This window comes from Mixophyes fleayi, chromosome 3 (assembly GCF_038048845.1).
Source record: "Mixophyes fleayi isolate aMixFle1 chromosome 3, aMixFle1.hap1, whole genome shotgun sequence".
In the NCBI taxonomy this organism is placed as follows: domain Eukaryota; kingdom Metazoa; phylum Chordata; class Amphibia; order Anura; family Limnodynastidae; genus Mixophyes; species Mixophyes fleayi.
In genome coordinates this window covers 318471293-318497422 of record NC_134404.1, presented here as the reverse complement: position 1 = coordinate 318497422, position 26130 = coordinate 318471293, and the positions used below count along the sequence as shown (strand labels likewise).

General features: G+C 40.5%; 1 protein-coding gene across 1 annotated transcript in view; it reads left to right on the top strand.

Annotated features, from left to right (window-relative positions):
- The first annotated feature begins 522 nt into the window (after nt 1–522).
- Nucleotides 523–26130, top strand: part of PPP1R21 (protein phosphatase 1 regulatory subunit 21) — a 53504-nt gene continuing 27896 nt past the window's right edge. The window contains exons 1-8 of the mRNA XM_075204103.1: nt 523–760; nt 4222–4290; nt 5651–5797; nt 7448–7546; nt 11845–12009; nt 14054–14112; nt 17418–17512; nt 25343–25395. Of these exons, the coding sequence (XP_075060204.1) occupies nt 704–760; nt 4222–4290; nt 5651–5797; nt 7448–7546; nt 11845–12009; nt 14054–14112; nt 17418–17512; nt 25343–25395 (744 nt within the window). The 5' untranslated portion in view covers nt 523–703. The remainder of the gene's footprint in view (nt 761–4221; nt 4291–5650; nt 5798–7447; nt 7547–11844; nt 12010–14053; nt 14113–17417; nt 17513–25342; nt 25396–26130) is intronic.

The window sequence follows — 26130 nt, the reverse complement described above, 5'->3', positions numbered from 1 at the left end:
TGAGGAATTATGGGAAATGGGATATCATCTATATTTGTGCTAAATATTCAATAGATACAAGGAGGGACATATTTAGGGACAGCACAATGAATAAACATGAAGAAACACTGTGCATCAAAAGCAATAATATGCCTTGATAGCATGTATTCCCCCTCCCTAGTCATCTGGGAGAGAATCTATTGCTTAGGTGATTAATATGCTAATTAAACCGGCCAGTATGCTAAACAGCTGTTAATCTATAATCACATGGTAAAAAAAAATCTTCAGAATCTGTCCCTATCCATTAACAACGAAAGGCAAACGCCTACTGAAGTAGTCTTATCTGCAGCATCTCATTCTCAGTACATTGACAAGATAACATAAGTCAGAGCATCCCAGCATAAGAACACAAAGTCATGTCACTGCTACCAGCCAATCCCAGCTCTTCTCTCACACGTCGCCTTCTAGGCAGTGTCTGAGAGCTGCGCTACCATTGGTGAATTACACGCCAGCTCGCCAATTGGCTGCTGATGACTGGCGTTGTCCGTGTCTAGAGGCAGCGTTACTAGGTTACTTCCGGTATCCACCTATCAGCGGCTCCCCCCCGACCTGTACCGGCAGGGAGGTATGGTACAGACAGCAGCCTGGATAACACCGTATCTGCCTCCTTCATCATCATCGTTTACACTGATACTCTTCCTGTCATTCAATACACGGGCAGAGAATGGCCAGCGGGGAGCTCCAGGGCAAGTACCAGAAGCTGGCACAGGAGTACTCCAAGGTGAGGAAGGCTGTCAGCAATCTATAGGCGCATCCTGCATGTATAATACACCAACATGCTCTTCCTGCATGTATAATACACCAACATGATCTTCCTGCATTTATAATACACCAACATGATCTTCCTGCAAGGATAATTATGTTGGTGTATTACACAGTATAATATTATACAGTATAATGCACCAACCTGATCATCCTGCACGTATATTCCACCGACCTGATCATCCTGCACGTATATTCCACCGACCTGATCATCCTGCACGTATATTCCACCGACCTGATCATCCTGCACGTATATTCCACCGACCTGATCATCCTGCACGTATATTCCACCGACCTGATCATCCTGCACGTATATTATACCGACATGATCATCCTGCGCGTATATTACACCAACCTGATCATCCTGCACGTATATTACACCAACCTGATCATCCTGTGCGTATATTACACCGACCTGATCATCCTGCGCGTATATTACACCGACCTGATCATCCTGCGCGTATATTACACCAACCTGATCATCCTACACATATATTACACCAACCGGATCATCCTGCGCGTATATTACACCAACCTGATCATCCTACACGTATATTACACCGACCTGATCATCCTGCACGTATATTACACCGACCTGCTGTACCTGCACGTATACATACGCCAGGCTGCTGTTCCTGCACGTATACATACGCCAGGCTGCTGTTCCTGCACGTATACATACGCCAGGCTGCTGTTCCTGCACGTATACATACACCAGGCTGCTGTTCCTGCACGTATACATACGCCAGGCTGCTGTTCCTGCACGTATACATACGCCAGGCTGCTGTTCCTGCAGAATATATCCTTATATCTGGAAAATGGGATGTATAACTGTCAGTGATGGGGAAATTACCCTAGATATGAGGAGCTCCTCAAAATGCTTTATTGAATCATATTGAAAATAAAGTTAATGTTGAAGAAGTTTTCTCCGTTCTGATTCTACGTAGATCTTTTCCCACTTTTTCTTATTCTTACAAATGCCGCCTCTGGCACTTGTTTTAGATGCCAGTTGGTGAAATTTATTTTACAACACTTTTTTTATACTTGAGAATTATAGATGTTTCTTATTGATAAAGGGGGGAAACCTGTGTTATTACTGTACATTTGCTGTCTTTATAAGCTGATGTAAAATTGATTGATTATGATTTTGGCCTATACCGGCTTTAAAATACATTTTATCCATAAAATATTCTCGTGATTAGAGTGAGACGATTGCTTTTGTATGAGGGGATACATAGACACGGTTATTTTGATGTCTTGTGTATGGTTGTAGTATATTTTTTGTTTATGCTTTTCTAGATATAGGTATGAAGTCTGAATGCTGTGGTGTAAGATACTCACACGTTTATTAACTTGAATGGCAAATATGTAATGCACTGTCCTATCAATCTATAGCTGGGAGTGGGACTGTAAAATATTTTCATGAATATGTGAAATGGCAGCAATGTTGTGCTTAGCAATTTTCAATAGGTCATACTTGCCAACTCTCCTGGAATGTCCGGGAGACTCCTGCATTTCGGGTGGGTCTCACGAACTCCCGGGAGTGTATGGCAATCTCCCACATCTGCCCACTTCCCAGTGAAGTGGGCAGATTTAGGGCCAAAATGTCGCTATTCTCCGGGAATTCCGGAATTTCCCCCCCCGCTGTCAAATGACGCGTTTGCGTCATTACATCACTGGGGCGGGTCCAAAATGACGCGATTTTGGAGCCCCGCATCCCACACGCTCACCTCCCCCCCGGGAGGCTCCCGACCGCCAAGTACAAAAAGTTGGCAAGTATGCAATAGGTAGTTTCAGAAGTAAGTCCTATTTCAGTTGTTACTCCACTAAATCAGTGGTTGAAGTGGGGGTGTATACGGTGGTTTGCCATTACCGCCACTTCTCCTACTGCCTGTAAATCTAAATTCCATTCACTTACAGTATTGTTACATTTTCCCTACCACCACTTCTAAACTTCCACTTCGACCACTGCACTAAAATTGTAATGCCCATCAAAGTAATCTTATTTCGGAAACATCATTTTTGAGTGGAGTTAACATTTTAATAGGTAAAGGGGAAACATTAATGCAAAAACATAGCACAGGCTCTGTTTATTGCTTGTAATCCATTTAAAAAAAATAGTATATGTTTGGGATCTTCACGCACTTTAAAACTGTTATGGGCACCATGCCACCTACGACCCGCTATGTCTTCATGTACGGCCACTAACACCTTCATGCTTTGTCATAAACCAGAGAATAAGACTGAATTTCATCTTGTTGTTTGCCCCGAGTAAACGACTTTCACATCACATAACCTCCGCACAATGTAGGGAGGTTATGCAGTGCCAGCAGCACGTCTGAGATGATTTTTTTTGTGTGTCTGATATATGGGAAGTCCCGGTGACTCCATGCTATGATCACACACATACATAGAGACTAATTGAAACTTTATTGATATAGGAGGGAAAAACAATTAACAATGTTGTACAGTTCCATTCGTGTCAATGGCCCACTCATTCAAATGGCCTGCTCTTTTCAATGGGGCTTCTACATGTAGCTCACAACTATATTGACATGAATGGGAAAAAAATAAATAAACCCACCTCTGGGGGTATATTTTCTAAACAGCGGGTTTGAAAAAGTGGAGATGTTGCCTATAGCAACCAATCAGATTCTAGCTATCATTTTGTAGAGTGCACTAAATAAATGACAGATAGAATCTGATTGGTTGCTATAGGCAACATCTCCGCTTAGTCTAGCCCCTGGTCTTTTAAACCCATGGTAGTATGCACACAATGAATGGACTTTTTCAAGTTCAGTGAGTAAGCACATTTTATTTTTATTTTTATCACTTCCACGTCTTGGTAAAATAAAAAAACAAGTAATGGCGCAAGACTAGCTCTAGTGACCTGAATGTGCTGGGATTTGTAATGCACCACAAACAATAATGCTTATTTTCATTTAATTAACTTGCACCCACCGCTTGCATAAGGGTCATTCCACATCAAATCAACACAGGGTTTCAAACTGACCGTTTCAGATTGTAATGAAATTTGACATAATAACTGCTGCCATGGGTGTAAAGAAAACCCCCAAATCTTAGGCTGATACGTGCACTGGTTTTGAAGTTATATGCCTTAATAAAGCTGTACTTTTTTATGAAAAATTTGCTTATAACATTTTTTTCAAATTAGATTTGTAGCTGACCTGATTGAGCTGGACAGACAATAAAGTTATAAAGGTGTCTGCTTTTGTTACTTTCTCAAGCTTTAAATGTGTTGGAGATATGTTCTATTTAAGGTCATGTACCTGTTTTTAAGCAAGGTTTGATATAAATTATTGAATCAAGTGCTAAACTGTATATGGTGTTTGGAAAGCCAATGAATAAATGTTTTTGAAGTCAAATGTGTTGCATTGTTCTAAATCTGCTGTTTTTCAGCTGCGGGCACAGAACCAGGTGTTGAAGAAGGCTGTAGTTGATGAACAAGCTAATTCTGCAGCTTTGAAGGTATGCATTCATTATTAATTGTATGAAGAATTTTCTTTACACATGCAACGTTGCATAAAAAGAAGAACAAGGTAATGGAGAGGAAGATTACACTATATGGACAAAAGTATTCGGACGCTTGACCATTAAATCAACAGGGACTGTAGTGACATTGTATTCAATTACATATACTTTAATATGGAGTTGGTCCCCCTTTTGCAGCGATAGCAGCTTCCACTCTTGGAAGGCTTTCAACAAGATGTTGGAATGTTTCTGTGGGAATTTGTTCCCATTTATTTTGTAGAGCATTTATGAGGTCAGGCACTGATGTTGGACGAGAAGGTCTGACTCGCAGTCTCCGTTCCAGTTCATCCCAAAGGTGTTTGATGGGGTTGAGGTCAGGGCTCTGTGCGGGCCATTCAAGTTTTTCCACACCGAACTCATCAGACCATGTCTTTGTAGTCCTTGCTGTAAATGTGTTTAAAACTGAAATGCTGGGACACAGCTAACTCCATCCGTGCTGTTTACCTCTTGGGAAACCAGGGAATGACGAGCAGAAAACGTTGAAAGCTGTGGTTACACTTTGTTGCTCATTGGAGAATTGTCAGAAGCAATTTGATCAGTGGATAACTACCCCTCATGTCCTCAGACTTAATGTGTAACTTTAACTTTATAATTTGTTTAATGAGTTACCTGTTAATATTGACATTCTTTTCTTTTGTTAATATTTCTAAACATTGTCTTCAGCATGGTAGAACAGAGAAATGGGCAAAACTACAGACTGCCTGAATTAGTAGAAACACAAATGAGTTGGTCATATAAGGTGGTGCCCCTTAAGCTGTAGGTGCCAGGATAAGGGAGGTCAGACAAAATAAGTGTCCTCCTTCCATTCCCTGCACTACAGATGTTGCTGGAGCACTCAGTGACATCATTGTGCATCGACGTGGTGATGTCATCAATAGGTGTCTCTTCTGCTGGCCCCCCATTGGCAGGATATACCGGTGGGTGATGAGCAAGAATGCTTCCAACTACTTTAGACCCCTTGTGTGCTAAGGGAGAGTGGGAATTGTCCAAGACTTATACCTCTAAAGTGCTGAGTCCCGCTCATCTTTAGTACTGAAGGGGTTAAATGGGGTTCATTTTACTGGAACGCTCAGCTTTACGGGTGGCTGCATTGTTTAAGGCGCTTTTATCAGCGCTCTGAGTCCAGATCAAGTTCAATGTTTTCCAGGGTGTTATGTCTGGAGATTACGTGGTACATGGCTGGCACTCCAAGCGCCAGTGGTCTCTCACGGTCTTTCTCGTTGGCATTAAAAATCATACTGAGTTGATATTTCCTTAATGTAGTATTTAATAAAAGTGTACCTGTTATTTCTACCAGGAGCAACTGAAGATGAAAGACCAGTCACTGAGGAAGCAGCAGCAGGAGATGGACAGTCTGACCTTCCGAAACCAACAGCTGGCCAAGAGAGTGGAGCTCTTGCAAGAGGAACTCTCTGTAATGGAAGTCAAAGGCAAGAAGACCAAGGTATTAAGACTTTCTTCGTGGGTGGCTTCCAGTTTCCTTATCTCTTTCCATACATATTACTAGGATCATGTTTGTCAGTTGCTTTTTGTAGTAGTGCTGTGGTCATTGTATTTGAATAGGATAAGTAATCGTAGAAATAAAGATTTTCAAAGTGGGATATGCTGAGGTCTAAGCTCCTCACCACAGTAAAACTACATTTAATAAGTGGACTATTAATATGACCTCAGGATCGTTCGGCTTTGTAGCTCCACTGGACAGTAGGAATTGTGAGGTCTTAAGATGATTTGGCTAATTTACGATATGAGTACTGTGAGGTCCACCTCCAACTTTTGTGCAGAAGTTTGTACAGGTAAGCGCTTGGCTTTATGGGCATCTATGAGGGTGTAAAAGTTCTTGTGTTTTTTGTTTTGTGATTTTTTGAAGGGTAGAGAGTATGTGTACATAAAAGGTGATATTTATAAGCTTGCGAGTTGGAACTTCTTACCTCTTTGTGTGTATTACCCAGTATTGTATATTGTGTTTGTCGTCAATTGTAAAGCTCTATGGAATTTGCTGACACTATATAAATAAATGTTAATAATAATGATATTTGGGCAGCACGGTAGCTAAGTGGTTAGCATTTCTGTCTTACAGCACTTTGGTCATGAGTTCAATTCGCGACCATGGCCTTATCTGTGAGAAGTTTGTATGTTCTCCTCGTGTTTGCATGGGTTTCCTCTGGGTGCTCCAGTTTCCTCCCACACTCCAAAAACATACTAGTAGGTTAATTGGCTGCTAACAAAGTGACCATAGTCTGTGTCTGTGTGTTAGGGAATTTAGACTGTAAGCTCCAATGGGGCAGGGACTGATGTGAGTGAGTTCTCTGTACAGCCCTGCGGAATTAGTGGCGCTATATAAATAAATGATGATGATATTTGAGCAATGTAATAAAACCAAAAATGACATGTATAATAAAGACAGTCGTAATATGCTCTCACTGTCGGGATTAATCCAAGACCTACATGAAGCTAAACTCAGCAGTGTTTTAGAAGAAAAATATTACTTGAAATGAATGAAGTGGGCGGCTCTAAAGTGGTAGGTTGGACTTAAAGTGATGTTTTTCCACTTTCTGCTGCGCACATTTTTAGGTGGAGTCTCAAACCTGCAAGTATAGGCGCATGCGCCCAGTTACGGGGGCAGGTGCAAGAAGTGCAAAGTGGGAGTGCACCTTAAAATGTGCGTGGCAGAGAGATATTTGCATAAATAATAAAAAGCATTTTTTCTGTATATTATAAATGATGTTTAATGATTTATTTCAGGGTGGTGCATGAGGAAGTTGCAGGAATCTCATCCTGGGACATTTTTATATGTTGAGTTTACCAGAGAAAGATAATCCGAGTTGACCATTCAAGAACTGGTCTTTGAGGATAAATTAATAATTTCTTAGTCCAGTTGTTCATTCGTAGAGCGTATCACCTAGATGTAAGAAAATAATATATGTAACCTTACTCTGCTGGGTCCTTAGAACACTCAGATGTCATTTTATGTCTTTGTTCAAATATTATAGTTTACTCATCTAAAATTAGATAAGCTCCATAGAGTTATTTTGTAAATAAGGGATTGAACGATTTGATAACTCACAATAATTACTGCTACATCCTTCTCTTTCAGAAACACATAGAGTCTTCTCAACTGAGCCAGGAACAAAAAAGTGTCTTTGATGAGGACCTTCAGAAGAAGATAGAAGAAAACGAGAGGTTACATATACAGGTCAGTAAAATGTAACATTACTCTGCACTTTCAGGAGATCCTAAATTTTGACTAAACAAAGTTCTAATTTATACCCCATTCATACTGCACCAAAATCCCAGGTTTTTGCCGGGGCGAGCTCAAACGACCCGGGTCTTGGTGCAGTATGAATGGTACAAGTCAAAAATCCCGGGTCTAAAAACCCGGGTCTTCAACCCGGGATTTATCGAGGCGTAATTCCCGGGTCGGACCCGGGTTGCCTGCACTATGAATGGTGCAACCCGGGTGTTGCACAGAAAACAAGCTGATTGGCTGTCTGCCTGTCTCTGGAGGATGATGTCATCGGTGGGAGCCCGTGGAAGATTCGAGAAGGAGTTTAGGAGAAATGGAGAAATTTTTCAGCCAATGAAAACTGCTCTGGTGATGACTCCCACAAATTGCCAGGGCACAGACCTGTGCAGTATGAATGTGGTCAACCCGGGAAATTCCCGGGTCCGAGGTGCAGTATGAATGGTGTTTCTGAGCTGGGACGCTCCGAGCACCGGCAAAAACCCGGGATATTGCCGGGGCGGCAGTATGAAAGTGGTATTAGTTGTATGTGCCAGTAGGAATACTATTTACTAACACTGCAGTGTGTGATTGGTTATTCTAGTTTAGTGCCAACTTCACATCTAAATACAATGCTTTTGAGCATTGTATTTAGATGTTTAAAATGTTTTTATTGTTAAAAATGTTAGTTACAGCTGTTGATCTTCATAAAACTAACTTATATATTTGTAAAACGGTATGCTTTAATATTAGTAGAGATATTTACAGTGACATTATGTGCACATAATTACTTTTGAGCATTGGGTTAATTTGCTTTTTAAAAATGTTTTGTTTGTGTGACTTTGGTTGACCTATTTTCTGTATGGCACAGAGGTAAAATAAAAGTAGTGTTGCCTGGCTAGGAATTACGGCACGTAATTAAATCTGTCTTATGTTTACTTTCACTTTTAGTTTAATTTAGTATTTTTCTATGCTACGGTTATTCATTCTGATGCGGATGAAAACACAGCACATCTAGAGTATGAACTTCGTTTCATATTGTTATTTGTGTTTGAAACCAAAGTCTGTCAGTCAGTTTGCCAGAAGCCTCACATCCCCACACTGCACTGTTAGGAGACTCTGCTCGTCCCAATATGTAACACACAGTCTGTGGCTTACGGCTTGCTTCTGTTTACCTCCTCCCATCGTCGCACTGCCCCTGTCGCATGCCGCACTGTCCTCAAAAATGGGCAATTCTATGATACGAGGGACAAAATTCCAACTATCGAATATGAAGATAATTGAATATTATACATGTTTGGATTAGGAACTTCTTTTAGTTTCTTAAAATTTGTTTATATCTGGTAAATATAAAATATTTCATCTATATTAATTTCTCCCCTGGTTTTGAGATGTATAAATGTGGCACAGCACATCTTGAGCCTAAATCATTAAGGCACGCAAAACGACCATAAATTGCATTTTGTCTTTTTTTGAAAATGCACATATGGGCATACGCACATCCGTATTCAAGGAGCGGCTCGGAAGAAACGTCTCGTGTTGAATACAGGTCTAGATCCGCTCTGCTTTGCCAGACAATACACTGCAGGATATGTCCGATATATATGTGGAAATTAAAGTCGCAGCAGAACGCACAAAGTTTTTTTTTTTAATTCAATTAATGTCGCCTGTTGATGTTTTGTCATTAATGACAAAGCATTAAAAAAAATAAAAAAAATTTTTTTAATTTGTTGTTACAACCTTGAAGAAGCATGCCATGTTGTTCTAATGCATACGGAGGTATGTAAATTTTGCTTTCTAATTCCGTATATTTTGATGAGCCCCATTTAAGTTATTGCACAGAGTACATGTAAACTGAACTTTATCTCAATGATGGTTTATGAAGCTTAAATAGACCTGTGCAATGGGATATGAAGCTTTTTTAAATACTGTGATGGAATTATAGCACTTACTGAGACCTTGCCAAGTATTTTTCAAGTAGTTGTATAATTTAAGCTGATTTTGCTACAAGGTATGTATTAAGGCAGAGGTGCCCAAACTCAGTCCTCCAAAGTTACCAACAGTTCATGTTTTCAGGATTTCTTTAATCATGCACAGGTGAGTTAACCTATTTGGCTGTCAGTAATTATGCCACCTGTTTCTACAGACAGACATGCCAAAAGAGTCTGGGCACCTCTATATTAAGACATAACAGACTATAAAAATGGGAAAATCTTAGCGAAAAAAACCATAAGCTACAAGCCATCAGTCCTCAAGCCTACAGAAGTGTTCAGTCCCTTGGAAAATCTGTTATACATGCAAAAAGTTAATTGCAGCCCCAGGAAAAGGAATGCTGCTAGTAAATTGTCACAATCAACACTCACCTGAACCTGCGTGATGGGTGTGTGACAAAGGGTTAATCAAAAACAACCACCGTGTCTGTCTAAAATGATTAAATCCTTCCCTATCTATGCCACACACTAGCTTTGCCTTACCAATTATGCCACCACCAAGACTTTTTGTGAAGAGCTGACACTCTTATTCAGGAAGCCTTAGGTTCTCCCTTCAAACTAATCTATCACAGTTTACTTTAATCAGCGTAAACGTAGACCACAATGTTTTCCTCTGTTTCAACTATGTAGTGTTTTGACAAAACTGTCGCGTGAATTTGTTAGAACACAGAGACTTGAACTTATTAAGTGTAATTTAATATGGAAAATACATTCACAATGCTTAAGATAAAACATTTAATCAAATGACATACAAAAGTATAATGCAATGGCTTATTGTAAAATGAAAAGGAATAGATGCAACTCGTGTATGATCAAGTTTCTGTTGCTGGGAGAAGCAGAAATGGGACTCTTTTCAATATATGATTGACTCCCCAAAAGTGAACAATTTCCTAGCGTTACACTGCAGATTTAAAACTGCTGCAGGGCCCACAGCCCCCTTCATGTGATGTCAGAACTAAAAGACTGTGTAAAAGGAAATTAGGGCTTTATGACTCCTGTTGACAATAGCTTCTAAGTCGGGTTTTAGTTACACTGTCCCAGCTTCTTACCAGAATGGCTTACAAACATGATTTTACCTCCACACAGCAGGTCATAAGTTCCTCTTCATCTGCATACCACACAACCCTCCTGTAAGTACGATATTGGAGAAAATATGATATTTTCCTGTGCCCCTAGTCTATTAACGTATAACACAGCTGCCTGACTCAGCAGATAAGATGTCTGCGTTTGGGGCAGATCACTGTCCTAAAAGAAATATTTCAAAGGCTTCCAATTGTGCAGCCTGCCATAAACTGATACAGGGTGCTCATCCACAACCATGGATCTTGATAGCTTATTTGTACACTGAAATTTAAAGTTGATATTTGTGTGCTACATGAAAAAACAGTCAGTATTTAACTTATGTGCAAAACAGAATACTAATTTGCACCCCTTGCATTGTAACATGGTTTTGTGCAGGAGACTTAAATAAGAAGTTCCTTTATGAATCAGGCCCATTATTATTATGATTGCAGCATTAGCCTAGCAAATACTTTAATACACTACTGCTAGAACATATAGACAAACATGCTTTAAAAACATATGTCTTGATGGATAATGAATTTGTTTAGCCATGGTAAAAACAATAGCAAGGTCCACCTCTGCAATTTACAGAAGGTCATCACAAACTGATAACTGTTTCTTTTTAAGATGATATTACTTTGCCTTTCTTAAGGGCTTTGTCTTCCAGCTCTACCTTGGCTACACACCCTACTTTCTTCTTCTCTTGGCCCTGCTGTTCCTAGGCCACTTCTGACGCCTGTAATGAGAGGGAATCAGCATACAATACTTTACTGTAACATAGGGGTTTGTCACATGTTCAGTTTGGATTTCCTGCTTTCTATTACTAGTTTTAGCTTTTGTGTGAGTTAATTTGTATCTTTTTATGGCCGGTTTTATATGTAACCATAAAATGAGTTTGGTATTTTTCTCCTATTATGATACATAACGAGCTTAGGTATTCTCTGGCTCCAGGTATGTACTGATATCCAGACGCTTTTGTATTATATACCGGACTGAGACTGATTTTATGGAACTGTAAGTCCCAGTAGCACTGCCAGCTTCCAGATCTGCTGAGACTTGTCGTTCCACAATAGCTTGACAGCCACGGATTGGCCACATCTGGTGTATGTGGTATTTATAGGGCTTGGATACAAGACATTGTGGGATATTTACCCCTCAGCTTTGCGTGTGTGTGTCAGTAATCTGTTGTAGAATAACAGTAACATTGTCTGTTACCAGTATTTCGAGGCCAGTGAGAAGCACCAGCAGATAGAGGGAGAGTTGAAGAGTCGGCTTCAAGTACTGGAGACCGGCACTGCTCAGCACCAAGCAGTCGTGGATGGTCTGAAGCAGAAGTACATGGAAACTATTGAGAAGTTACAGAGTGACAAGGCAAAGTTAGAGGTAAGCAGAAAATCACTAATCATCTTGTTTTGAGGGAAACTGCTGCATTACACATGACTCCAGTTCCTTCCTCTTGTGTGCTGGTATTAATATTGCTGACAGGGTGGAAAGACTGTTATAGAGACAGTACATGAAATACTGTGCAGATTCAGCTTAAAGAAATCTTTTCTAGACGCCTGTTCAGTCCATACTTTTAGTTATTTTAACCTTTTATGTTTGTTGAAAAAAACATAATAGATGGAATTCCATTCTCAAAACTATTTATAGTTTATATTAATAAAAAGTAAAGAGGTTGTTCATTTAGGACATCCCCCAAAACCTCACTTAGGACCGATGCTATTATCCAGCTCCCGATCTGCTGTCTTCTCACTGCTGTTGTCAGACCAGGAGCCATGTGAGGCTTACAGTGAGGTTACTAGTTGGACCAAAAGTCATCATTCCCTTTTACCAAATTACCGTTTTAGCAGAGAGGTGCAATGGATGACGGGTGGGTGAAGTCCATGTTTCAAGTGGTCCCGTATAATCAACAAGTGTCAAAATACACTTTCAAAACTAAAATAATAAATATTAATGTTGCACACATTTTTAGCTTTAAAAAAATATAATTGTTTATTTGATACTTTTTTATTATATGTTGCCCTCATTACGGTTATGTTATCACTTTTCAATGTGCTGATAACAATAGAGAGTTGTATTATCAGTAGTTCACTCATAGTGTTTGTAGCTCAGGGCAGTAGGCCCTTGGGCTGGATACACACTACAGGGTTTTCAGCCGATTATCGGACCAATCGGACCATAAACAACCGTTCAGCCCGATATCACATTAGTGTGTACACTGCAACGAGGAACAATTATCATTCTAAAGCTCATCGTATAGTTTCATTTGATTTTGAAACTGAGCTAAAAATCTCGTTCAACGATGGAACGATGTTGTTTCAGTTCTGCAGTGTGTATGCGCTCACAACCGGCAGTGTCCATAGATCTCTATGGTGTGGGCAGCCCATGGTTATAACAGATGAAGAGCACAGATCTGAAGGTAAATTGTGTAAACCGTGTACAGTGTGTACACATGAATCAGCCTGCTGATCGGGACTTTTTTTTTGTCCAGTTTATAAAATCGCTAAAGATGTCTCATCGGGATACATTTTCTGTAGTGTGTACCCAGCCTTAGGTAGAGGAAGAGATATCACTAAAGTGATATGTGAATCTGTGCAGCTGCAATTGAACCGTAATATTAGGCAATTGCCATGAATTTGCTGTGTGTGGCACAAAAATGTAACTATATAAAACGTGAATTTTAATGAGTGGGAAATCATCAGAAATATTCCAGTAGACCCAAGAAGATCAGTTTAAAAATATTTGAGTCAGAATGGTGGAATCAGGACTGAGCGAGAAGGAGGTTGATAGTAGATTATTTAATGACTAGTAAAACTGATATGTAAAAATTCTACTTCTAATACAGTATGTATGTGAGGACAACTGGAGCGTTAAAACTCGTTGCTTTGGTACACTTGCTTTCCTCTTCAACTGGGAAATATTGCCCGATGTGGTGGGAAGCAGCTGGTTTTAAATGCTCCAATCACAATTGCATATCTAGTATATAGTTTTACATATTAGCTGTACTTCCCATTAAATATTCTTGATCTATTGAAAGCTTCCTGTCCAGCGCACTCTTTGCATGGGCTTTGTGATTCCCTCACCTTGTTTAAGGTGCGTTAACACTAATTTAAAAATATGACACAAGTTGCATAAATGTGGTACACTTGTTAGCGACAAATCATTTCAACTTCGCTAATCTGGGTCACAGCACATTTGTGCTATTTCCAAGGTGCAAAGAAATCAGGGAATCGCTCTTTAAATTTGTCATTGCATTGATGTTGTCTGTCCGCAGCACATAAGCCACACACACTTTCATCATTCATTCTGCAGTTGTTGAGATTACAACTTTGCCTTTGAAGAACATTGCACCCTGAGATGTATTACTTTGCTGGAGGTTGTAAGTTATGGATATGCAGACATCTAACCTATCTGGTGTATTCCTCAGGTAAAAGCTCAAGCTCTGGAGAAAGAGGCCAAGGACTGCAGACTGCGATCAGAAGACTGGTGAGTGTTTCTGTGTTGCAATGCATGTGGTCATTAGTACTGTAGAACCAAGCTCACGTGGGTATTGTGGTAGTACTTAATAAATGTGTGTTCTATGGATATATCATTTCTGTATAATGCATAATTAAGCTCTGTATATATCCATATAAGTAGTGATTATCATGTTCTTTTTAGCATAATTTGTTTCTGTACAGTAAAGACATTTATTCATTCTGCACAGCTTACTGTCAATGTATATGTGGATGTGACATCTGATGTAAATGGAGGATGTTCCATTTACTACAATTGAATGGTGTGCCCTGTAACAAATGAACCTGGAAACGATAGATTGTTGCTTTGCTTTAACAAGGAAAAGCATTTGAGCAAAACGTCTCTCGAACATCATACCGATCTTGCTTTATTTAGCCAGAAGTAAATGTCCCTTATACACACGGAAAAGAGCTATTTTGCGAGCTGAACCAGTATCCATGACGATAAAGGCTTTCAGCTCACACATGAGTATTGCCTCAAACCTGCTGACTTCTCTGTGAAGATAACATGTTAATGCAACACCATAAAAGAACATTACTTGTCCCATATAAAGAGTAGTGGCTTATAAATGCCCCACAATGCAGCAGATGAAAATAATGGTTTACAGAGCAGCCATACAAGCTCACTGATGAAACTTCCGCCATAAACAACTCATTACCCTGGCGATTCTGACGCACAATTTCTCTGGGTACTGATTTATGTGTCATACGTAACTGAATAAACTGGGTAATGTCTATATTACCCTAACATAAACTTACTAGCAGCAATGAAATATTATGATGGCTTTTTCCTAGGAGTGTTAATATTTAATCAAGGCAGCTTGTATGTTTTTTTCATTGATTTCTGACAAAAGTATAGAAAATAAGATATTTTGGATAATCTTCCAATGTCGTGGACCCTAGTTTTATTTATTATTATTATTATTATTATTATTATTATTATTATCATTTATTTGTTAGGCGCCACAAAGTATCCGTAGCGCCGTACACAGTACAAACAGTGGACTATACAGGGTGAAACAGTACAGAACAATAAACAAAAATACCAATACTTCAGAAGCTCCACACAGGCTAATACAATAAGCATGGAGTAGAAGAACAGGTGAGGAGACAGGAGGGAAGACGGCCCTGCTCATGTGAGCTTACATCCTAAGGGAGGTTAGACAGAACAGGCACGAGTAGAGCTAGAAGAGGCAAAGGGAGAGAAGGAAAAGCGAGTGGAGGAGGTGAGGTGGTTAAGTAGATGGTTGATAGGCTTTACGGAAGAGGTGAGTTTTCAGTGCACGTTTGAAGGAGCACAGAGTAGGAGAGAGGCGGATGGAGCGAGGGAGGTCATTTCAGTGAAGGGGGGCTGCCCGGGAAAAGTCCTGGATTCTGGAGTGGGAAGAGGTGATGAGAGTGGAGGAGAGGCGGCGATTATTGGCTGAGCGCAGGGAGCGGGCAGGAGTGTGAATGGAGAGGAGGTTAGAGATGTAGGGGGCGGTAGAGTGGGAGAGAGCCTTGTAAGTGGTGGTGAGGAGCTTGAAAAAGATTCTATAGGGGAAGGGAAGCCAATGTAAGGAGAGGCAGAGTGGGGAGGCCGAGGAGGAGTGGCGTGAGAGGAAGATGAGTCTAGCGGCCGCATTGAGTATAGAGCGGAGGGGGAGAGACGGGATTGGGGGAGGCCAGTGAGGAGGAGGTTACAATAATCGAGGCCGGAGATGATGAGTGCTTGGATGATAGTTTTGGCGGCGTCCTGTGAGAGAAAGGGACGGATGCGGGCGATGTTGTGTAGTTGGAAGCGACAGGTTTGGGCAAGGGAATGGTTGTGGGGAGCAAAAGAGAGAGAGGAGTCGAGGGTGACACCCAGGCAGCGCAGTTGGGTGACAGAGGAGATGGTGGTATTATTGACGACAATAGAGAGGTCATGGTGGGATGGGAGTCTGGGTGGAGGAAAGACAATAAGTTCCGTTTTAGAGATATTAATTTTGAGAAAGCGAGCAGACATCCAGGAGGAGATGGCGGAGAGGCAGTCAGATACCCGAGAGAGTAGGGTGGAAGAAAGATCAGGAGAAGAGATGTAGAGCTGAATGTCATCAGCATAAAGGTGATACTGAAGACCGAAGGAGGAGATGAGAGCACCAAGGGAGGAGGTATAGAGCGAGAAAAGTAATGGGCCGAGAACAGAGCCTTGCGGGACTCCTACAGGGAGAGGGTGGGGGGGGGGAAGACCCAGACGTGGATACAGAGAAGGAGCGGTTGGCGAGGTATGAGGTGAACTAGGCATGGACAGAACCAGAGAGACCGAGAGAGAGAAGAGTTTGCAGCAGGAGGGGGTGGTCCACGGTGTCAAAGGCTGCGGAGAGGTCGAGGAGGATGAGTAGGGAGAAGTGACCCTTGGACTTGGCCAATAGGAGGTCATTAGTAACCTTGGCCAGGGCAGTTTTGGTGGAGTGTTGGGGACGGTAGCCGGATTGGAGAGGGTCGAGGAGGGAATGGTCAGAGAGGTGTTTGGCGAGGCGGCTGCAGACAATCCGCTCAAGTAATTTGAAGGCATAGGGGAGTAGTGAGATAGGGCGATAGTTAGCAAGAGAGGAGGGGTCAAGATTGGGTTTTTTGAGGATAGGAGAGATAAGAGCGTGTTTAAAAGAGGAGGGGACTACACCAGAGGAGAGTGATAAGTTGAATAGGTGTGCGAGATAAGAACAGGCAGTGGGGGAGAGAGCGCGAAGGAGGTGAGAGGGGATGGGGTCGAGAGGACAGGTAGAGGGTAGGGAGGAACGAATAAGAGAGCAGACTTCTTCGCCTGTTGTGGGGCAAAAGGAGCACCAAAGTTGGTTGTTGGAGGGAGAAGAAGCAATGAGGGTGGCTGGAGAAGGGGAAGAGGAGATGTTCAGTCTGATGGCCTCAATTTTGGAAGAGAAAAAGGTGGCGAAGTCAGAAGCAGAGAGGGCAGGCGGGACAGAGGGGGGGGGGGAGAGAGTAGCGAGTTGAAGGTAGAAAAGAGGCGGCGGGGATTGGAGCCCCAACTCTTAATCTATGGCCAGTTGCTTTGGGATTAATTGGCATAATAGGACAATCAACATTGCCAGGTAACCCCTATCTGCTATCAGAATAAGGAGGCAGTAACAAGCCCCTTGTAGAGTCAGATTGGACCGGCACACACACATCTTGTCTCCATTTGGCCGGCATTCAACACTCCAAGACTGTGTGATTCAGAAATGTAAGCCTAGAAGACATATATCAGGTTTTTTTCTTTCTATTATTACATATTATTACATATTATTACCTCCTCAGCCAAAGTCAGCTGAAGACTCTTCATGTAGACCTGAGCAGCAGACTGGAGGAGTCTCTGGGTGTCATCAGTGAGAAAGTACCTTTCAATGACACAAGTAAGTATAGCTGCAGTGTTCACAAGATACAATAACACTTCAATATAAATCCCAAGTCATGTTTCAAAGATTTACAGCTGATTTTAAATTCATTTATTCTAGACTTATATGACTTGTAATAAATTAAGTAAGATGCGGGTATGTGAATGAAGAGTGTATATTTACATTGGATAAACTGCATTAACTTGGATTTCCCCACATATTGTTATGTGTAATGTATTTTGCAAATATAAGAGATGCCTATCGTGCATGATTTATCTGTATGTCAGTGTATGTGTATGTATGTATGTATGTATGTATATATATATATATATATATATATATATATATATATTACATATATACATATATACAAGCAAAACACAATGGAAGGAAGAGGAAGCAGTGTTTACATCCTGAACATCTTCTCTATTAAAGACTACAAATTCATTTATGAAGCTTTCTCATGTTGGACAGTGTGGGTTGCTCTGCAAAATATATTATTGTACATATGGAGTCATTGGAAGAGTGTTATGTTCTGCAGATCTGTAGAGAGTTTAGTAAATGAATCCTTATGACTGTGATGGTACGTACAGCTCTTTTCATGCTCATCTCTTGTCCTGTATGTTAATCTGTGATGTAATTGTGTAGGCAGATCTGTTACCTGGATACACGACTGTCCCTTACCTATCGCTAATAAATCTGTGAATATCGTGGTTCTGTGTTTCTCACCATTTGCTCATTTGCTATAGTAAGGTCACATTACTGGAGGCCATATCTCCAGAAGGATATAAGGACACTAGAGACTACAAAGAAGGGCAACTAAATGGTGCATGGCCTACAGCACAAAACTTACCGGAGAGATTAAAAGATCTTAATACGTATACCTTAGAGCAGAGAAGGGAAAAGGGGACATGGTAGAAACTTTCAAATATATTTAGGGTTTTAACAAGGTACAGGAGGGAAACATTCTTCAAAGGAAGAGAAGTATCAGAACACGTGGACATGTACTGACACTGGAGGGAAGTAGGTTCAGAGGAAATTTGAGGAAAAATTACTTAGCTTAAAGGGTAGTGGATACATGGAATAGCCTCCCATCAGAGGTGGTAGAGGCTAATAGAGTAGAGCAATATAAACATGCTTGGGATAGACATAAGAATATCCTTACAAAGCACTAAGGATCAAATAGGGCTTGAGGTTATGATAGGTTAAAAAATGGGCATATTAGATGGGCCAAGTGGTTCTTATCTGCCCCCAAATTGCTTTCTATGACTAGGAACCTGTTCTGGTCTTCAATGTGAACGTAACAGGAGAGTGAAAGATCAGACATTGAAGCCGTAGTGACATCTAGCATCTGATTGGATGGCTGATATCCAATCAGGTGACAGTTGTCATTTCTTCCCACACCAAGGTGAAAAACCTTTTTAGGTGCCTTGTTCAAGTTAAGAGGAGTAAACAGAACTTTTGCATTAATTGCTTTTGATCATCGCTCCCAAAAGTATTCAAGAAACGGGCAATTTTCAGCAATGTGATGTATATCTTGCAAAACTTTCTCATGTAATGAACTATAAACTACTAGCAGCAATGTGGGATTTAATAGATGGATACAGCAAAGGGAATTTGGCACTAGAACAGGATAATTAGAGAAACGTGTCTCCTTTTGAGAATGTATATATAATGATATGTATATTCTGTTTCTCTCATATGTCAATGGAAGTAAAAAATAATTAACAATTTATAACTTAACTTGCATAAGGTCTACAAGGACAGAAGTTAGAGAATAACAAACCATTAATCCACTTCTTGGCTAGGAGGCTTTACTTTCTTTAAAAAAAAAAATAGTAATAATGGTTGAATAATTTATGCACTTGTCTTTCTAGTACATCTCCCGTTCAGCACTATATGAGAAGTGCATGACTCATTGCTTAATACAGCATTTTTCCACTGTGCTGATTATATGGTTAACCCTTTAAAATCCGACAGGCCCGACACGTAACAGAAGGTTGATCCCATTCTGAGATTGAGGCGGTCAAAGGAGCGTTGGCAGAAGAAATGGCAAATAAATAATTCAGGAGGCCAAATAATCAGTATCTCTCCGTCTCGCCTCTCCCACAATTTATATTTCATGTGCACTTCTACGGAGCACAGGCGATGCTTTCATTTCTCAGTTCTTCTGTTTGTCAAAACAGCAGTAAGTCCGTGCAGGTGACTATTTCCATTAACGTGAAAATGTCTCTGCAAATGAAATAAATCAGAGCAATATGACAACCATAGATAATACTGCAAGACGCACATTTACTAACGTGTGATGGTTGTGTGTGACTGACGAGGTTGACTGATTTTCCATATGAAGAAATAAGTAGAAAAATAAAAAAAAAGAGAGGCATAAAATAAATAATAATAAAAAAATGTAAATCGACGTGTGAAAACAGTCTAGTGATTGCATCTTCTGGTAACCCATCTATGTCAGCCAAGGAAAGGAGCCCAGGCAACACGGCAAAGACAAAGGACTCATTGTACTGACATTCATACTTGTACCCCTTGCCAAAATCCCCTGCTAAAGTTTTTAGTTGTTTTGTTATACAGGTTTTGGTGTAAAGCACATGTGAATACAAGTGTGAACACAAGATATTGCTTTAAATTAAAAGCTGGTAAATTAAAATATATGCTATTTTAAGTTGATATCATAAGGTTACACCAAGATTGATACCATGAGTTCAGCCAGTTCAATGTCAGATTTCCTTTGGAATGTGATGTTACAAAATTTGTGTTCATTGATAAAATAACTGGAAGAGCGAGTATATGAGTGTGTCCTCTGTTCTCAGTGAACAGGGCATAAAGGCCATGTATTATGGAAACTTTGGCATAATTGACCCTTTACTGTTGTCGCAAGATCTTTGGAATCCATGAAGGATTTAAATCTGATCCAGGTGCTGAATGCCTATGAGTTTAGTATACGCATGTCTGTTCATAAAGTAAATATCCTCCATTTGCATTGTAAGATTTACTTCTGAAAGCCATGCTGCAAGTGGAGGAATAACTCGGGACTTCCGCTGTTTGGGGTTTAGTGATTTTGCTGCGTTCAGCAGATGGCGCGTGAGAGGATCTCAGCAGTAAGATCAGCCATGGGTCCTTGGGTATTGTTGTGCACAAATATTCCTAACCTATGAAAAGGAAATTGTACCAGTGGGCATAGAAACATAGAATGTGACGGGAGATAAGAACCGCTTGGCCCATCTAGTCTGCCCAATTTTTAACCTATGGTAACCTCAAACCCTATTTGGGCAGCACGGTGGTTTAGTGGTTAGCACTTCTGCCTCTCAGCACTGGGGTCATAAGTTCAATTCCCGACCATGACCTTATCTGTGTGGAGTTTGTATGTTCTCCCTGTGTTTGCGTGGGTTTCCTCCGGGTGCTCCGGTTTTCTTCCACACTCCAAAAACATACTGGTAGGTTAATTGGCTGCTATCAAAATTGCACTTAGTCTCTCTTGGTCTGTGTGTGTACGTTAGGGGATTTAGATTGTAAGCTCCAATGGGGCAGGGACTGATGTGAATGAGTTCTCTGAACAGCGTTAGTGGCGCTATATAATTAAATAGATGATGATATTTGATCCTTTAATTTTTGTAGGAATATCTTTTATGTCTATCTCAAGCATGTTTAAATTGCTCTACTGTATTAGCCTCTACCACCTCTGATGGGAGGCTATTCCACTATCCGTCCCTAAGGTCCCTTTACGTCTTAGCACAAGCTAGAGCAGGCAACATGTTTAATCTGCCAGTTGTTCAGTGCCTCCTAGTGAGTAGTTACCTACCTGTTTTACTACTAATCTAGGACACAAGTTGCTTCCCTTTCTATGTTGCTATTGTTTTTCTTGAGCCTGAAGCACTATAAGATAAAACTTAAGGGCAGCGGAGGCAGCCCTGTCTAACTTCATTCTTAATATGCACTTTGAAACGAGCCCTTTAGCCCTACTCTGCCATTAGGCAGTTAGAAGATATGGGGGCCTAATCCTAGAGTGGATAATACACATTTTATTAATGTTTTTTTCTGTATCTGGAGAATAGAAAGCATCAAGTGCTTTAGCAGAATTGATCTCCTCTGCTCTCTGAGACACAAGACCAGCCTGGTCGTTGTAGATACTGGAGGGAAGGTTTCTCTTCTGCCTGGTGAACGTGGAGCTATTGCTGGAAGATTAATCATTCATCTATAATGTATCTAATGTGCAACATCAGCAGGAATCTGTGCACAGTTGCTAAGACCTTTGTGTCTTATTTAAGGTCAACATTCAGTTAAGAAATAGGTTGGTAGATGGACCCCTCTGGGTCCTTTCCCTCTTTAGGAACAGTTGTCATATGTACCTCTCAAGGGAAGCTGCAGGACAGCTGGCCACACTGAGACCACGAGCTACATGCAGGAATTGAGGCATGGATTGTCCCTTGTAAGCTGTATAGTATTTATTTTACTGCAGAATGTGATGGTGATTAATGGCTTACAGAGCAGTTTATTAGGGTCTCATTTGCTAGTTGAAAGTAAACCCCTAGTACCACATGGTCTTCTAAAAAATGACAAATGCATTGATTTTGTCTTACTACACTGCCCACTGCAGTTAGGTAGACCGGTGTCGCTTGTGGGCTACTACACCTCATCTTAAAGGATAACTTCACTTTATAGCAATATCTTTAAAAAGTGATGCACCGCTCCATGTCCCTGCACTGTTGGGGCACCTGGTGGCATCAAACCTCTACATAGGAGCACCCAGTTTGTGAGTTGGACGCTGTTGCATCACATTGCGTCAGGCCACAAATGCCGTTAGATTATGAAGTCCCAGTGCAATAACTATTGGTTCTGCGACTTTGGAACCCGTTGGCCTGGAGCTGTGTGATGATACAGCAAGGGGTACTACAAAGACGCAACAATGACCTTCTTCCATATCTGGACCCTTTTGTGGAGGTTTATTTTCAACAGTCTACAGTTCAGATGAATAGAGTCCTCCAGGGAGGGACCACCACAATGATGGTAACTGTGGTGGACACCATGAAAAGACAAAAACATGTAATGAAACTTTGTTGTAATTTTTTACCATTATCCCCTATTATACACGCACTATGCAATTCATTGTTTACTTGGTTATTGGATGGTCTTGATTGGGATATTTAGATGTAGCAGCAGTGATTTTGATATTTTTTCCTTAGGGTGGAGTTATATTGTAAAGAAATATTGGATTTAGCATTTAATTCTTAGGCTACGTACACACTGGCCAGATGATTGTACGAAAACCTCCAATCAGCCGACTTTCGACCGTTTGGTCAGATATCGTGTGAGTGTGTCTAGTGACACGATGATCTAAAGTCGCCCCAAAGTACCGATCATCATTTCATTTGGTTGGTCGTACTGGTTAATATAACCGACCGATCATGCAGTGTGTACGCACTCATGCTCACGATCTCCATAGAGTTTACAGAGTCGGTCTCTTTTCAGCCGATTTTAGCGATGAATGTCCCAGTGAATAAATATAGAGAGTGCTGTAGAAGGAATAATTAATTTGTTCGTTCTGAGACAGCTTCTGTGACTCTGAAACAAAACATTCTAACGAAATTCATTAGGACATGTGGATAGCTATAACAAGGCGGTTTTAATCATTGTGACAATAATGAAGGACTGACTATTGTGCTGTCATTCTCTGAAGACTAGAGGACCAGTTGAAGAGCACAGATCTGAAGGTAAATGATATCGGTGTGTATGCATGAATCAGACATATCGGACTTTCAGTCGTAGGTTCAAAATTTTGAGACAACTCGTCAGTCGGAAAATTATTCAGTGTGTACCTAGCCTTAGTAGTTAATCCTAAAGTTAATTAATCAAAACAAGCATTGTCTTTTTCTGTTTGTTGTGGTATAGAATGGAACTTTGCGATTGCCTGATCACTTAGCATTCTGAAGCAGAACTATACATTTAGTTGTTACTTTATATATACATAGCTGAATGTCTTTTCAAATTGGTTGGCTTGCAGTTATGGTTTTGTGAGCCTTTTTTTTTTTTTTTTGGCATGTGTCAAACAGAATGAAAGGGAGAAGTAGACATGTCAGTCTATAACCATGTACTCTCTAGACCAGTGCTTCTCAAACCCAGTCCTCAGGACCCCTAATAGTGCAGGTTTTCCAGGTGACGAGGGAAATAATAATACCACCTGTTGATCTGTTACAATGTGTCGGTCAGTAATGAATACACCTGTGCTAAAGCAAGGACATATGGAAAACATGCACTGTTAGGGGTAGTGGGGACCAGGTTTAAGAAACGCTGCTCTAGATCATTCTGTTTTGCAAAGTATCCAATGATTGCAATGAAGTATCTGTTTACTAAACTCACTTGAGGTTTCCAGAACATTTTCCTGTTATATTTTAATAGGAATCCTGTTTGTTCAAGTAAGACCTGAAGGATTCCGCACTGCTTATCCAATCAGGTTCTCCCACTTCACCCTGCAGGATAGGTTGGATTACAGATTGTCCAGGCACTGTAGCCTGCAGAATAGTGTGACTAAAGATGCTGAAAGGATTGAGAATTCCCAAAACGCAGGCAGGATCACTATTGCATGAACACATTTGCATTTACTAGTTGCAGCAATTTTCTACCAAAATACAATACTGCCTGTAGCCCTTGGTAACCTGAAAATATGAGTCTTTAAACAGGCTGTAAAATAATATTTAATTAAATATTGTAATGTTTTTTACAAAATGATGTATAATTTTTATTGCTTTGCTTCCACTTAGTTTATTTTCTTCCTCCATATATCACTGTTTTATAATTGCTGCTGTATAAAACATTTGTCAAACAGTGGCCCTCCCATACCAGGTACACCAGATGGGCCCCGCAGAGAATTGTGGTTTTGCAGTGAACTGTCTAGATGCTCCACCCAGTGCATCCAATGTGCGCACTTACTGTCCGTTCTTTGGAGACACATCTGCAAACTAAGTGCACCGAGGTTTTTGGGGAGGTGGAAAAAACTGAGGAACGTCCTTGTTCCGCTCCTCCTATTTGCCGGTGCTTATTTGCAAATGCCACCACTTTGGTCAGTAAATCGATGACCAATTTATGGGCACCAGCACAAACGGGCATGTGGAGTCCCCAAGAAGGATTTTGCTCTGTGCTTCGTAAATGAGACATGGGGGTAAATGTATCAAGCTGAGCGTTTTCCGGCGGGTTTGAAAAGTGGAGATGTTGCCTATAGCAACCAATCAGATTCTAGCTGTCATTTTGTAGAATGTACTAAATAAATGATAGCTAGAATCTGATTGGCTTTTCCAACCCGCCGGAAAACTCTCAGCTTGATACATTTACCCCCAGGTGAATAGAAATTGATACCAGTAGCTTTAGAGTTGAATTGTATATATTTTTTTTTAATAATTTTTGAATGAACCACCTGACTGTAGTGTCTGTGTGCCGTAGCTCTGTAACATATTGATACATCAGAGATGCAGACCATTTACATTCCGCAAGGTCTTTCTGTAGGCCTTCTTTCTCTCACACCACCCGTGTTCTTTTCAGAGATTGGGGAACTAACAAATTACACCTATAGAAAAGGTTTATTTAACTTTCTTTGTCTGATAATATTATACCTTGTAGAATGCATTCTTAGTTCTATTATAGCGAGAGTTTCAATGTTACAGGCGACTTTCAGCACTATTCTTAAGCCGCAGTGTCTTTTATTATTATCTAACACATTCTGCCCTGTTTAACATCTATTCTGGTGTTTAGTGATTGACCTTGTTTTTAAATACAATGTATCTCATTGCTAATATCTGTACATTCCTGCAAGAACAATGTACAAATACCATTTCTCTTCTTTATTAGGAACTAGTGATTTCAATGCCCTGAATGTACCCTTACATAACAGAAGACATCAGGTTTGCACTATTTTATTTTGTTATTATCTTATTCATTTTAGATCGACCAGTTTTGCATTAATAGAGCCAATAAAAGACGTCTGTTCCCTGGAATCGAGTACCATGTTTTGTTGTTGTGTTGTCCGTGACCTCATTCACCTGGGAAAGAGCATTTTATACAGCGAGCGCTTTATACCCTTTGCTCTCTCCTGGGCTGGCTTTGTACAGACCTCACCCCAGAGCTGTGAGCTGTATCCGGCCATGGAGTGAGCATGGTACAGTCTGATCACTAGAGGCAGAAGAGTTCAGCTGTCGGCCTAGAGAGCTTTCGGGACAGCTTTCTCCATACTTCTCAGCTCTTACTACAAGGTCTGGTGGAGACCTAGGGGCTGATTCATTAAGGATCTTAACTTAAGAAATTTCTTATTTAAGTCTCCCGGACAGAACCATGTTACAATGCAAGGGGTGCAAATTAGTATTCTGTTTTGCACATAAGTTAAATACTGACTGTTTTTTCATGTAGCACACAAATATCAACTTTAAACTTCAGTGTACAAATAAGCTATCAAGTATTTGTGTGTTACATGAAAAAACAGTCAGTATTTAACTTATGTGCAAAACAGAATACTAATTTGCACCCCTTGCATTGTAACATGGTTTTGACCAGGAGACTTAAATAAGAAGTTTCTTAAGTTAAGATCCTTAATGAATCAGGCCCCTAGGGAAGACAACACATAAAGATCCCACTGTATTAAA